We start from the raw sequence: 13690 nt of genomic DNA, 5'->3' as shown, positions 1-13690 counted from the left end.
GGGGGGCCTATTAGATCTTCTTTGACCTGGATATTAGAGGCTCACCTGCTAGCAGCTTCCAGGGAAAGAGGAACAGAAGAGCAGAGATCCAAAGCATTTGCCATTGTATGCAATAACCTGGCCTCAGGAAATAGCTCAAATTGGAGTTAAGAGCAGATACCAGCCTAGACATATCCTCTATTCCAAGGCTGGTTAAATATGTATGGCTTTAAAACTAGGGCAATACTTGAGACCTGACACCAGGGTGCAGGGAAGGGGGCTCCTCCTCTCCCATAGTTGGCAAGGTGCCTAGACTGGGGTGTCCAGCTGCAGCAACAGCACAGCAAAGCACCAAACGCACTCACCTGGTAAGACACCTGGACCTTGGACTTTGACCGTTTCCTTGTCCTGCTCGTCTGCCAGCTCTGAGTTCTCAACCACCTGGTCCAACTCCTCACTCAGCTAAAGGGAGAAGCAAAGAGAGCAAAGACGAGTCAGCTATGTCAGCCTTGCTTTTCTACACTAGAATAAGAAAGCAGAAGCTGCTTCTCACTTAATTGTCACCAAAAACCACATGACGTAGAGTGTGTTACAGCAGTTTTACAGATGAGGACACCGAAGCTCAGAAAGCTCAATAAACTTTCTGCTCACTGTGTTCCTAGGACTACTGTAGCAAGTACCACAAACCGAACAGCTTAAAACAATGGAAATGTCTTCTCTCACAGTTCTGGAGGCTAGAAGTCTGAAATTGAGGTGTTGGCAGGGTTGGCTCCTTCTATGAGTGGTGAGGGAATCTGTTCCACGCCTCTCTCCCGGCTTCTGGTGACAGCCAGCAATCCTTGGAGTTCGTTGGCTTGTAGAGGCATCCAATCTCCACTCTCCACTGCCATCTTTACAAGGTGTGCTCTCTCTGTGTCTTCACATGGTCATTGTCTTGAAGGATACCAGCCATGTTGGATTAGGGGCCCACCCTACTCCTGTATGACTTCATCTTCACTAACTACACCTGCAATGACCCCATTTCCAAACAAGGTCACAATCTGAGGTACTTGGGGTTAGGACTTCAACATATCTTTTTTAAGGAAACACAATTCAACCCACAATATTTTCCATGGCCATAAAGCCAGGGAAAGATATAGCCAGGAGTCAAATTCAAGTTGGTCTAGTTCCAAAGCCCATGGTCTTAACCACTTCCCAAAGGAAGAGGAAATGTGGCTTAGAGTCTGATGAGAGAAAAGAGGAAGAGTGAAGGTGGTGTCAGAGCTCTCTCTGGCACTCTGGCTGAAGTCCACTGACTTGGGCTGCAAATGGCAGAACACAGCAGGAAGGGCAGGCAGTCCATCACAGGGATAGGTGCTAATTATAATCAGCAGCCTGGTAGCCAGCAACCTCAACCTCACTTCATCAGTGGTCTCACCTGTCAAATGGGGAAAATTATACCACTGAGAAGGGTAGAAGGACGGAAAGGATACCATGATAATCAACAAGTCTCTGTAGGATCAAGGACGAGGACAAGAGAGGTCAAGACCAGAGCTTAGAAGAGAAGCCATCTCTGAATTGGGAGGGAGAGGGGACAGCTTTCCCAAGCACTTTCTCAGGCTCACAGCATCAGTGTTTAAGGTTTCAAGACATTTTCATTAAAAACTCACCTCCGAGAAACAAGTGAAAAACCGCTCTTACGAATCTATTCTTCTATCTCCCTCTCCACGACTCCACTCCTGCCCCTTAGAATCAGGCAAAATCTCCAGTTTAAAGCCCTCGAAGCACAAAAGAAAAGGCCAGGTGCGGAGCCTGACACGGTGGCTCATGCCTGTAATTCCAGCACTTTGGGAGGCCGAGGTGGGCGGATCGCCTGAGGTCAGGAGTTCGAGACTAGCCTGGTCAACATGGTGAAACCCCATCTCTACTAAAAATACAAAAATTAGCCGGGCATGATAGCGCACACCTGTAGTCCCAGCTACTTGGGAGGCTGAAGCAGGAGAATCTCTTGAACCCAGGAGGCGGAGGTTGTAGTGAACCGAGATCGCACCATTGCACTGCAGCCTGAGTGACAAGAGTGAAACTCTGTCTCAAAAAAAAAAAAAAGAAAGAAAGAAAAGAAAAGCAACCAGTGGGAAAGGGCAGGGAGGCTGGTGAAGGCACCAAGAGATATAAGCCACTAGCAGGAGCACAGATAAAGAGGTCCCCAGAGGTCTCACTGGCCAAAGGGAGAGGAGGATGTTAGTCCCGGGAAATCTCAAAGTTCCCTGATCCAAGCCTCACCCAGGTTTACCCTGACCCAGGTGCTAACACCCTCCCACCGAGTTCCCTTCCTGACTACCCGCAGCCATAATGAGCCTGCCTCCTTGCCTGCCCCTGGCCAAATTCTCAGTATATCCCACCCTCCCCAAGGAAAAATCCTCCCTCAGCAAATAAACCTACTCAGAGCTAGGTACACTCACAGAATGGTTCAGGCAAGAAAGATGCCAGCCATTTTCTGGGTGGCCCCTTTCTCTGAAGAAGGGAGAGACAGGGACTCCAGAACAGGCCTCTGAAGAAGGCAAGGGGAGGGCACCCTTCCAGTGCCTTCCTCTTTGGAGATGCCTCCAAAGAGGAACTGAGTCTATCCTGGGCCTTGGCCCTCCAAGTGGGATAAGTGCCTATATTTTAATAAACATTTTATAAGCCCTGCTAGGCTGGCTATGTGTGGATGGTGAGGCACATGTTCCTGCTAAGCCAGGACCCCAAAGCGCCCTGGACGCAGGAGCTGCCCACACCCTGTTAACAAGAGCTGTCATTCACTGTGGGGTCACTATCTGCCAGACACTGAGCCAAGCGCTTTCCACACCAACTTATCTAATCCCCAAACAACCCTGGGAGGTAGGGACTTTTATTATCTTCATCTTTCAGACAAACAAACTGAGGCTCAGAAAGTTATGTGACTTAATAAAAGTCACACAAATGGCAAGAGGCACAGCCAGGCACGAACATGGGCTTTCTTTAACCACTGTGCTCCACACCCTATAAACCTAAAAACTTTCAGACACATCTCATTCCCCAGGATTCCCCCACTGTTTAGGGTACAGAATCTAGGGGTCATGGAATCCACAGCACTGGTTAAAATCCCTCAGACTCCTTTCAGACAAAGGAAACAGATGGAATAAAGAGGATGGGAGGAGAAATATAGAAATCTGTGCAAGGCCAGATTCCAGCCAAGATCCTACACTAAAAAATGGCAAGCCTTAGGCAAATCTCATCTGCCTTCAAGTTGGCTTCTCCCTCCACTGTAAGGCTAAGCCACTTGCTTTATATAGTCCACAAAGCCCTTCTGTGAATCAGTCTTTTACAAAGGGAGATATGTACAGCAGTAACTATTGACTAAGACAGAAGGCAGCAAGTTCATATAAGAAGGACAGACAGAAATGCAGACGGGTCTGGAAACTGGACCCCTATGGAGCACGTGGAACTTGAGGTAGCCCTTGACTTCTGGGGGCATTTTACCCAATGGAGCTTGGCGGAGGGTTGATGAAGAAATGGAGTGAGCACATGCACAGGGGCAGGAGCACATTTTAAAACTGAGTTTCCACTGTGGCCAGACCCTAGGTGGGTGAGGAGACGGCAAAGGTAATGGGAGACATGGCTGCTATGCTGTACAGAGCTTTGGGAGCTTGCTGAGAAGTCTGGACTGTTCTGGGCAGACGAAGGGCAGCGCAGCGTCAGGTCTGAGAAAAAAGGAATGCTCCGAGGTGAAGGCAGGGCCTCAAGGCAAATCTGGAGAGTATAAGAGACTAAAGGGAGCGATGGTAACACAGTATCGCACTCAGAGGTTACAGCAAACACAGAGACACAAACTGGAGGAGGACCGACCTGGAACTGCCTGACTTTGGCCAATGAGGGGGCACGATGGAGGGGCACAGAAGAGGACGGTTGCCAAAGATGACCAAGGTTTGGGGCCCCAGAAGTGGAGGAGGAGGAGGAGAGCAGTTTCACTAATACAGCTGGATAAGTCAGGAGGCAGAGCTTGCCTGAAGGAAGCGCTGGACGCACAGCCTGCAGCGCAGGACAGAGAAGAGACAAAGAACTGGAAAGTGATAAAGTCGCGGGAGGAGGTGAGACTGGAGAGAGAGACGAAGAGGAGCGAGAACCAGCAAAGTCCATGAAGGCACTTTTTCAAAGTTAAGTGGTCACCAAAAAACAGGTAATCAGTCCTGTCACCAGCCGCGGTGACCGCGAGGCCTCGGGCTTGGAGGGGGAGGATGCCGACGATGCCGACCGGGCATCAGCTCTCGCCGGGAGGAGGGCGCGGGCGCTCCACTTGTTGCAAAGAACGCCGGGTTCCTCCGGGCCATTGGGCTGCCGCTCCGGCCGGGAGCGCGGAAGTCTGGGCCTCAGGTAGCCTCAATCATTCACCTGCCGGTTACCGGTCGCGGCGCCGGGGACCCTACTCCGGACCTCGGCCATGCGACCCGCAGCATACGGAGAACGCTGGGCGCCCGCTCCGCTGCCACGCTTCCTTCCTGCCCCTGGGCCGCTCCTCTGCACCCCGGGAGCCCTCGCCCGACTCACCCGCCGGTCCCTCGGAAGAGCCCTCTGCCGCGCAGCCCCGACACCCCCCGCCCCGCATCCGCCCAGGCCCCCGGGACCCTGCTCCTCCGCCTCAAACTTCCCTTCCGTCTCTCACAACCTCGTACCTCCTGGTAGGATGTGGAGCGCTCCTGCCGGATCATGGCACTAACCAGAGCTTCGGCACACCTGAGACCGCCCCAGCCCGCGGCGCAGGTACGCAGCACTGCGACCGCTGCACCTGGACCTACCGGCTCCGCGAGGCGAAACCGGTCCGGAGTGGGGGTCCCAGAGACCAGGCGTGGCGGTACTCGGCGCGTGCGCCTGGCCGCTGCCGCCCGGGAGCCGCGAAAGGGTTGATGGGAAATGTAGTTCTGGGCGGGGGCGCCCCTCACACCAACTCTCACCCCTGAGGCGGTAAAGCTTGCATGTGACCCTAGGCCAGCTAAGCTGGTCCTTAGACGCGTGCCTCTGCGTCTCTCACTTCCTCTCTTTGTTGGAGGGGGAGGGACGGAGAAGAGGAGTGGAAAGTGGAACAAAGTCAGATGAGTAGGAGCTCCTAATCTATAATTGCAAGAGGAAGCTTGGCCTGGCGGTTTAAAACCGTAATAAATGTCTGGAGAGCACTTTGTATGTTAGTTACAAAGCGCTCTCACTCACATTATGCCGTTGATTCTGCAAGGAACGCTGTAAGAAGGACATTTTTCTCCCTAATTTACAAATGAGGAAACTGAGGTACTTTGTTTCAGAAAGGATGCGGGTGGAGCGGTAATCAAATGAAGATTATTTCATCCAGGGGTAGACTGCGGAGCCCATGTTCTCTCCATTATTCCAGGGGCAGGAATACCCCTAGGTTCTTGTCCTGGCTCTGACCCTCCCCTTTAGGTCTGGCAATGCTCTGAGCCCTCCTCTCCTCGCCTTAGAAAGCAACTGCTAAACCCTGCCGTGCCTGACAAGGCCTATGAAAGCAGAAAGAAAGGATCCTGCAGAGAAAGCCCAAAGGCGCTGTTCAGCCGCAGAAGAAGCCTCAAGCGCTAGATATGGCGTAAAATCTGGTGTTGGCTCTGTGACAGGGTGGACCTGAAGACCACATCTTCCTCTCCTCCCACTGCCTGAAACAGCTGTTGTGTGGGGGCCTCTGCTCCTCAGTGGTGAAGCAGATAGAGGCTGCTTGTTGTGCCTTGGTGAATGCTGCTCTGTGTCCCTTGCAGCTGCAGCTTGGTAACCCCTCCACTCAGGCCACTGAGAGCCTCTTCTCTCCTCAGTGATAAGCAGAGTGGCGCCAGCCACATCAAAGAACCCTGGACCTCCTGGAGCATTAGCAATGGGAGGTCCCCATCACCTCTCCTGACCACTCACCCCTATCCCAGGCCCTCTGCTCTTACATCTGTTATATGGGACAATATACATAGTGCCTAACACATCGTAGGCACTCGACAAACGTTTGTTAAATTTATGAATGGAACACTGATTCCAACCATTTCATTTAACAGTTGCTTACCAAAACAAATTAACAATAGCAGACCACTAATTAAATTCCTTACTGTATTAATACAGTGGTACTTGATAGAACAAGTTCACACCATCATAGAATATTAGAGCTGGAAGGAACCAGAGAATTCTATTCCAACCCTGTCATTCCTCTCTAGTCTTTGTTGGTGTGACCAAACTGGAAAATTATGGGCTCCCACATTTGAAGGAGATACTGGCTAATAAAATATAAAATATGGCTTAACAAATACAATGTGCTGGGCACTGGGATACAGAAATGGATAAGATACTCTCGGGTCCTGGCTTTCGTGGCTCTTTCACGCACGTGTGGAGAGACAGATCATAAACATGTAAATAATGTTCTGTCCTTGCGGCCCCCAAGTCCTCTCTCCCATTCCTTCATGAGCACACACCAGTCAGGCTTTACTGCCCTCCACTCCACTGGAACAGTGCTTGTCAAGGTCACAAGTGACCTCAGTGTTGTCGCATCAGATAGCCATTTTCCCATCCTCCTCTTTCTTGATTTATCAGCCACAGTGGACTTGGCTGATCCTCCCTCCTCCTTGATACGCGTTCCTCCCTAGCTTCCAGGACACCACACATTCCCAGCTTGCTCCTACCTCACTTTGAAGCCATCCTCACAGGGTTAACACGAATTCTGTACAGAAATAGAGTTATAATTAAGCATTAATCAGGCTGTACTTTGACCCACCTCCTTGTAGCCAAAAGTCATGTAGCACTAGATACTGACCATTTGCATCTCCACTGCTCCTATAGGTAGGATTTCTGACATTAGAATCATAAGGATTTGCTTAAGAATTGTTTAAGGCCAGGCCCAGGGGCTCACGCCTGTAATCCCAACTCTTTAGAAGGCCGAGGCGGGAGGATTGCCTGAGGTCAGGAGTTCGAGACCAGCCTGGCCAACATGGTGAAACTTCATCTTTACTAAAAATACAAAAATTAACCACACATGGTGGCGGGCACCTATAATCCCAGCCTCCCTATCCTCCCTACTCAGGAGGCTGAGGCAGGAGAATCACTTGAACCTGGGAGGTGGAGGTTGCAGTGAGCCAAGATCGCGCCATTGCACTCCAGCCTGGGCGACAATAGCAAAATTCTGTCTCAAAAATACAAATTGCTTAAGATGTTTTTCAGATCACAAATTCCAGTGAAACAGCTGACACCAACCAGTTTGAAGACACCAACAGAGGAATGGAATCAGCATGAGAATACAGCTGCTTCTCTCTCTGTCCCATGATTTCACCCTGTTCTCTTTGGCCAATCAGCAGTCTCCACACTTCAGCCTACTCCTTAAAAACCCTTAGAAAAGCCCCAAACTCCTTGAGAGAGGGTTTGAGGTTTCCCTCCATCTCCTCGATTGGAGGCCCTATTGGTAAGCCTCTTTTTCTACTGCAACCCCCTGTCTTGGCACATTGGCTTGCTGCACACATCAGGCAACAGGCCTATTACAGTTACAGTTACTGCTCCGTCTCAGCCTCTCTGCTGGCTTCTCCTCATCTCAGCTCTACAGGGCAGCCTTTCCCAAAGCTAGGTTTGTTGTTGTTGTTGTTGTTCTGGTTTTTTTTAGATGGAGTCTCGCTCTGTCACCCAGGGTGGAGTGCAGTGCAGCAATCTTGGTTCACTGCAACCTCTGCCTCCTGGGCTCAAGTGATTCTCCTGCCTCAGCCTTCCAAATAGCTGGGATTACAGGTGCCTGCCACCATGCCTGGCTAAAATTTTTATATTTTTAGCAGAGACAAGGTTTTGTCATGTTGGCCAGGCTGGTCTCGAACTCCTGACCTCAAGTGATCTGTCTGCCTCAGCCTCCCAAAATGTTGGGGGAATTACAGGCGAGAGCCACCATGCCCGGCCCCAAAGCTAGATTTTCCACCTCCTTTCTATTCACTCCATAGGGGTTAGTGAAGTGGTCACCTCTAGCCTCATGGCTTGAATTATCATCTATACCCTAAAGATTCCTGCTATAATTGACTTGTGTTCCCCCAAAATATGTTGAAGACCTAGACCTCAGTACCTCAGAATGTGACCTTAGATGGAAATAGGGTCATTGAAGATGTAATTAGGATGAGGTCATGTTGGAGTAAGGTGATCTCTCAATCCAATGTGACTCGTCCTTATAAAAAGGTGGAAGACATGGGCCAGGGCAGTAGGATGCTAATATATCTGGGGGATGTCAAGAGAGGCCTCCTGATGGCAGTTACTTTTGAGTTGAGACCTAAATGACAAGAAGGGACCAGCACATGATGGTCTGCGTGGGTACAGGCAGAAGGCACAGGTACAGTACACAGGCCCTAGGCTGAAGCACAAGCAGAAGGCAGTGTCAGTGGAGAGGACTACTAGGGGGATGTAGTGTAACCACCTGATGGGTTCTTCCTGCCTGCTGTATAGACAATATCAATTCACTGAGACCATGGCATTGCAGTAAAGAAAGAGTTTAACTGACTGAGGCCACAGGGAGACAGAGTTATTACACAAATCAATCTCCCCAAGCATTTGGGGGCCAGGGGTTTTCAAAGGTAGTTTGTGGGATAGGATGGGGTGGGTGCTTGCTACTGATTGGTTGGGGTTGCAATCACAGGGGTATGGGAAATGGTCCTCCAGTGTGCTTAGTCACTGCTAGCTGGGGGCCACAGGACTGATTGGTGGGTCCAGGTGGAGCCATCAGTGTCAGACATGCAAAAAACCCGAAAAGACATTTCAAAAAGCCAAGCTGAGGTTCCACAATAGTGATGTTATCTGCAGGAGTAATTGGGGAAGTTGCAATGTCTTATGACCTCTAGAATAATGGCTGGCAATCATTTACATCTATACCTTAGCAGGAGGCATTTTTGGGAGTCAGGGCAAGGGAGAAGCCAGGGCTTTTTTTTCCCTGTTCTCTGCCTCTTGCAGTTTCCCTTCCATGGCTCCAGCCCCTGGTACAAAGGCTTTTTGTGGTCCTAGCTTCAGCCAGGTGACTCAGGCCCTTAGACTCTAATAAACACCACTGTTGCCCGGCGTGGTGGCTCACGCCTGTAATCCCAGCACTTTGGGAGGCTGAGGCGGGCGGATCACCTGAGGTCGGGAGTTTGAAGCCAGCCTGACCAACATGGAGAAACCCTGTCTCTACTAAAAATACAAAGAATTAGCCGGGCGTGGTGGCGCATGCCTGTAATCCCAGCTACTTGGGAGGCTGAGGCAGGAGAATCACTTGAACCTGGGAGGTGGAGGTTGCAGTGAGCTGAGATTGCGCCACTGCACTCCAGCCTGGGCAACAAGAGCAAAACTCCATCTCAGAAAAGATAAATAAATAAAAATAAATAAACACCCCTGTTACACTTCCATTGGTTGGAATGGTGACTTCCTACTGTTGATACTCTTGGTTGCCTCAGGGTTATTGTCTCAGCTTCTTTCATCACCTGTGTAACTGGCTCCCTGTATTCAGCCATTCTTTTCTATCCAGAATAGTTTCTATTTTGGGAGAGAGAGCATCAGGATAAATAGCTAATGCATGCGGGGCTTAATACCTAGGTGATGGGTTGATAGATGCAGCAAACCACCATGGCACACGTTTACCTATGTAACAAACCTGAACATTCTGCACATGTATCCCAGAACTTAAAATAAAATAAAATTTTAAAGAAAAGAATACTTTCCATTTTTCTTGCTGGTGACTAACTGATTCCAAGTGCTTTGGAAAAATATGTCTGGGTTCAAGTAGAAAATGACAATCAGAGGGGTGTCTGGAGAAATCCAAGGGCCTATGAGCATATTATTCACATATAGACTTATCCTCAGCATCTCAGGGAGGGGGGAGCTATATGGGATCAGTAGAAATTAGAAGGGTCTTTTGGTTTAAAGATGTTCCTTACAAATAGAACTGTAGAAAGAGAAAGGTCCCAAGCAGAGAGGCAGTACAAGGTATGATAGGGATGTTATCGTGACATGCATCAGAAGGGGATGATATTCTATTCGGGGGTTTTCAAGGGCCTCCTCCATCCCAGAGATCTTGTGACAGAGTGTAATGTAGACACTGCACTTTGAGCTTTACAAGTCCACTACCATTGTTAGTTTTAACACAGTCCTATGAAAGAGGCAGGCTGGCATGTTACTAATGCGGAAATTGAGATTCAGAGTAAAGATAATGGACACAGATCCTGTTTAAGTCACTCTGCACTAGAAGCCCATCCTGTTAAATAAGTAAAAGTATAAACATTTGGTATAGTCGCTGGGGGGAAGGATAGTCTGGTGGTTATGGCAGGCTGTAGGACACATGGCCTGTGCTTGACTTGGCTCTGTCACCTACTGTGAGAGCTACGCGAGGTACTTAAGGTCCCCTGATATAGTAATAGTTATGTCCCAGAGTTAAAGTGAGGATTAAAAGAGCTTATAAACATCAAAGTGCTGAAACCAGTACCTGGCATACAGTGAGCCCTTTTCTGGTCTCCTTTGCCAGTTCTACCAACCACCAAATGTTAGGAGCTCGGTCCCCTCTGTCCACATGCACTTCCTTTGGCGATCTCATCCATTCCTGTGGCTTTACATACAACACCTATGCCAGTGAATTCCAAAATTTCTATCTCCAGCCCAGAACTCTCCCCTCATTCTAGACTTGTATATTTAATTGCCAATTTGATACGTTCAGTTAGATGTCTAACACACATCACAAACTGAACAAGCCTCAAATTGATCTTGATCTTCTCCTCCAAAATCTACTCCTATATCAATAAATGGCAATTCCATCTTTCTAGTTACTCAGGGCAACAACCTCCAACTCACCTCTGACTCGTCTCTGTTTCTTACATCCCAAGTCTCATCTGTCAGCAAATTCTATCAACAACATCCTCAAAACATATCCATAGTCAACCACTTCTCACCACCTCCCCAGGCACCACCCTGGTCCAAGCAGCCATCATCTCCCACCTGGATTATTGCAGTAGCCTTCCAGCTTCAGCCAGAGTTATTCCATTAACATTTAAACTTATTCTGTCACAGGTGTCCTAACCAGAATGACTCCATCTTGAATAAAGGCCATATAAAGCCAAAAAAAAAAAAAAAACCCAAAAAACTGCTGGGTGACTTTCTCAGGAAGTTAGGCACTCTTTATCACAAGATGTCTAAGGTTGAGGAAACAAGTTAACGGAAAAAGGCATTCGTAGTTTAAGAATGGGTTTTACTCTAATGATACTATTAATAGTACACCCATAAATTCTTGCTGAAATCAATAGTTACACAAGAGAACATGAATACTAATATCCTGTCACAAGCTGATCACAGGACTTTATAATAAAGTACACTATTCTTAGCCCTAATATCCTACGTAAGCAAGCATTACATTAAGGTAGAGGCATTCCTCCTCTTGCTTTCTGAGCATGCCCTACTCTGTAATACAGTGGTTTCTAATAAACTATTTAAACTTTACTATACTCTGTGACTTGCCCTGAATTATTTCCCTGCAAGAGCCAAGAACCTGCTCTTGGGGTCTTGGATGAGACCCCTTTTCCGGTAACATTTTCCCATTGCATCTCCACTGGAACCTTAATGAGGTGAGACCCTCCAACCCAGAGGAAATACACTGTGCAGCACCAATTGGCCAACTTTAGGTAAGTGGTGGAATATATTTTTATATTGGTAAAGGACAGGGGTACTTGTCTAAAACTGGGTTAGAGGTCCAACTGGGAAGGGTTGGAGGCCCTCCACATCCTCATAGCTGGATATGGATTCAGTGTGACGAGATATTAACCATTACTCCCTTTAGATTAGCCCTCCTTGCACTCTTGGCTGCTCATTAAAGGCTGCTACCTGCCAGTTTCCTGACTGCTATGTTTTACTGCTGTGTTTTCCTGCTGCTTTTCACAGGCCTCACTTAACCAGTCCTGATATTTTTAACTTTCACTTTCCTCATTTGCCTTCGGATTATCGGCTCTTCACCTGTCTGCTCCGGCATCCTGTTAAGGTACATTGGGGATGAATGGTTCTGCAAGATTTACTTTCCCTATATGTAGCCCATTTACATGAATTATTTATTGCCTCCCCTTCTCTCAAAATTGAAACTTGGTACTTCCAATTTTTATCTATTTATTTATTTATTTGGAGATGAAGTTTTGCTCTGTCGCCCAGGCTGGAGTGCAGTGGCGTGATCTCAGCTCATTGCAACCTCCGTTCCCCAGGTTCAAGTGATTCTTATGCCTCAGCCTCCCGAGTAGCTGGGACTACGGGTGTGTGCCATCATGCCTGGCTAGTTTTTGTATTTTTAGTAGAGACGGGGTTTCAGCATGTTGGTCGGGCTGGTCTTGAACTCCTGACCTCAAGTGATCCACCACCTCGGCCTCCCAAAGTGCTGGGATTACAGGTGTGAGCCACTGCGCCCAGCCAGTACTTACAAATTTTAAATGAAAAATTCCACGGTGTATGATTGAGCCAGGCAGCAATTATGCCAGTCCCATGTAGACAAACAGCTCTAGAATAGGGAATTGGAGATTTGTTTTTAGCAGTTCCTTTTCATCTGCTTACTAATCAAATGACTTTTACTTCTTGGTTACGGACAGCAAGACCATGTAAGTTTCACCCTGCTTGCCATCACTGTCCTGAGCCTGGACATGCCTTCCCGGGTCTGTGTCATTTCCCTTGCTTAGTGAGACATTTCTTTGTCAAGTCCCCTATTGTGGTCTCTCTAGTACAAATGGCTCAACTCATTATTTGGGTAATATGAATATAGCTGCATTAAAGTGACCACAGGGGCTGGGTGTAGTGGCTCACACCTATAATCCTAGCACTTTGAGAGGCTAAGGCAGGAGGACCATTTGAGCTGAGGAGTTCAAGAGCAGCCTGGGCAACATAACAAGACCCCATCTCTATTTTTATTTAAAAAAAAAAAAAGTGATCACAGGATCATTTTCCCTTGCTCATTTGGCTCTGAAAGCTCTTTCATCCTTTTTAGTGGAGCTTGGCCAGTGGCAGTACAACCTCATTCACAATGATCTCTACTTTCACCTTTACCTGCTCCCCTCATGGGTAACACAGCCTTAATCCTAAAAAGCTTGCCACTGGGGTACATATTAGAGCATTGGGACCAATTTAAATTAGGTGGGCTTAAGAAAAATAAATTTTTATTTTTATGTAATATTGTTTGGCCCTAATAGGGCCAAATAATAATGTTATTATTCCAAATAATAATAATGTTATTTGGAAAGTCAACAAAAATGGCCACCTAATGGAACTACAGCCTTTAATAGTTATACTTCAACTTGATTTGTTTTGCAAGCAGGAGGGAAAATGGGGTGAAATACCATATGTTCAAGCATTTTTATTGCTTAGTCAGGATAAAACTTTACAACAAGCATGTGCATATTTAATGAAAACAACAGAGGAAAACTAATTAGATATTCTAGATGATCTTTCAATGCAAGCCTCGGTCAGTTCCAATGCTTCAGGTGCATCTGTCCCTGTCCCTTCTAGCCCTTCTAGTAGTTCTGTTGAGACCTCTTCATCTCCTCCTCCTTACCCGTCTAGCCCTATTTTACATCTACCTCCTTCTGAGATGCTTAGTCCTATTCTGTACCTGTTACTCCCTGAGGAACCCAGCCCCACCTGTACTACCCATAGCAGAGCCTCTTAGCAACTTTCGAAGGAAAATCTTTGCTTAGAGAAGTGGCAGATGGGGAAGAGGGCACTATAAGGGTGT

General features: G+C 47.9%; 1 protein-coding gene across 5 annotated transcripts in view; it reads right to left on the bottom strand.

Annotated features, from left to right (window-relative positions):
* The window catches only part of PACC1 (proton activated chloride channel 1), a 51355-nt gene extending 46491 nt beyond the window's left edge, over nt 1-4864 (bottom strand). For 2 of the 5 annotated variants that reach the window (XM_024242515.2, XM_054546727.1), the window contains exons 1-2: nt 4650-4842; nt 345-441 (exon numbers count right to left, since the gene is read on the bottom strand). In XM_024242515.2, the coding sequence (XP_024098283.1) occupies nt 345-441; nt 4650-4685 (133 nt within the window). In that variant the 5' untranslated portion in view covers nt 4686-4842. 5 annotated transcript variants of the gene reach the window in all.
* Nucleotides 4865-13690: the final 8826 nt, after the last annotated feature.

The sequence above is a fragment of the Pongo abelii genome, chromosome 1 (genome assembly GCF_028885655.2).
Source record: "Pongo abelii isolate AG06213 chromosome 1, NHGRI_mPonAbe1-v2.0_pri, whole genome shotgun sequence".
NCBI lineage: Eukaryota > Metazoa > Chordata > Mammalia > Primates > Hominidae > Pongo > Pongo abelii.
Note: the sequence above shows the minus strand (reverse complement) of the source record. Positions and strands in the feature narration are given on the sequence as shown.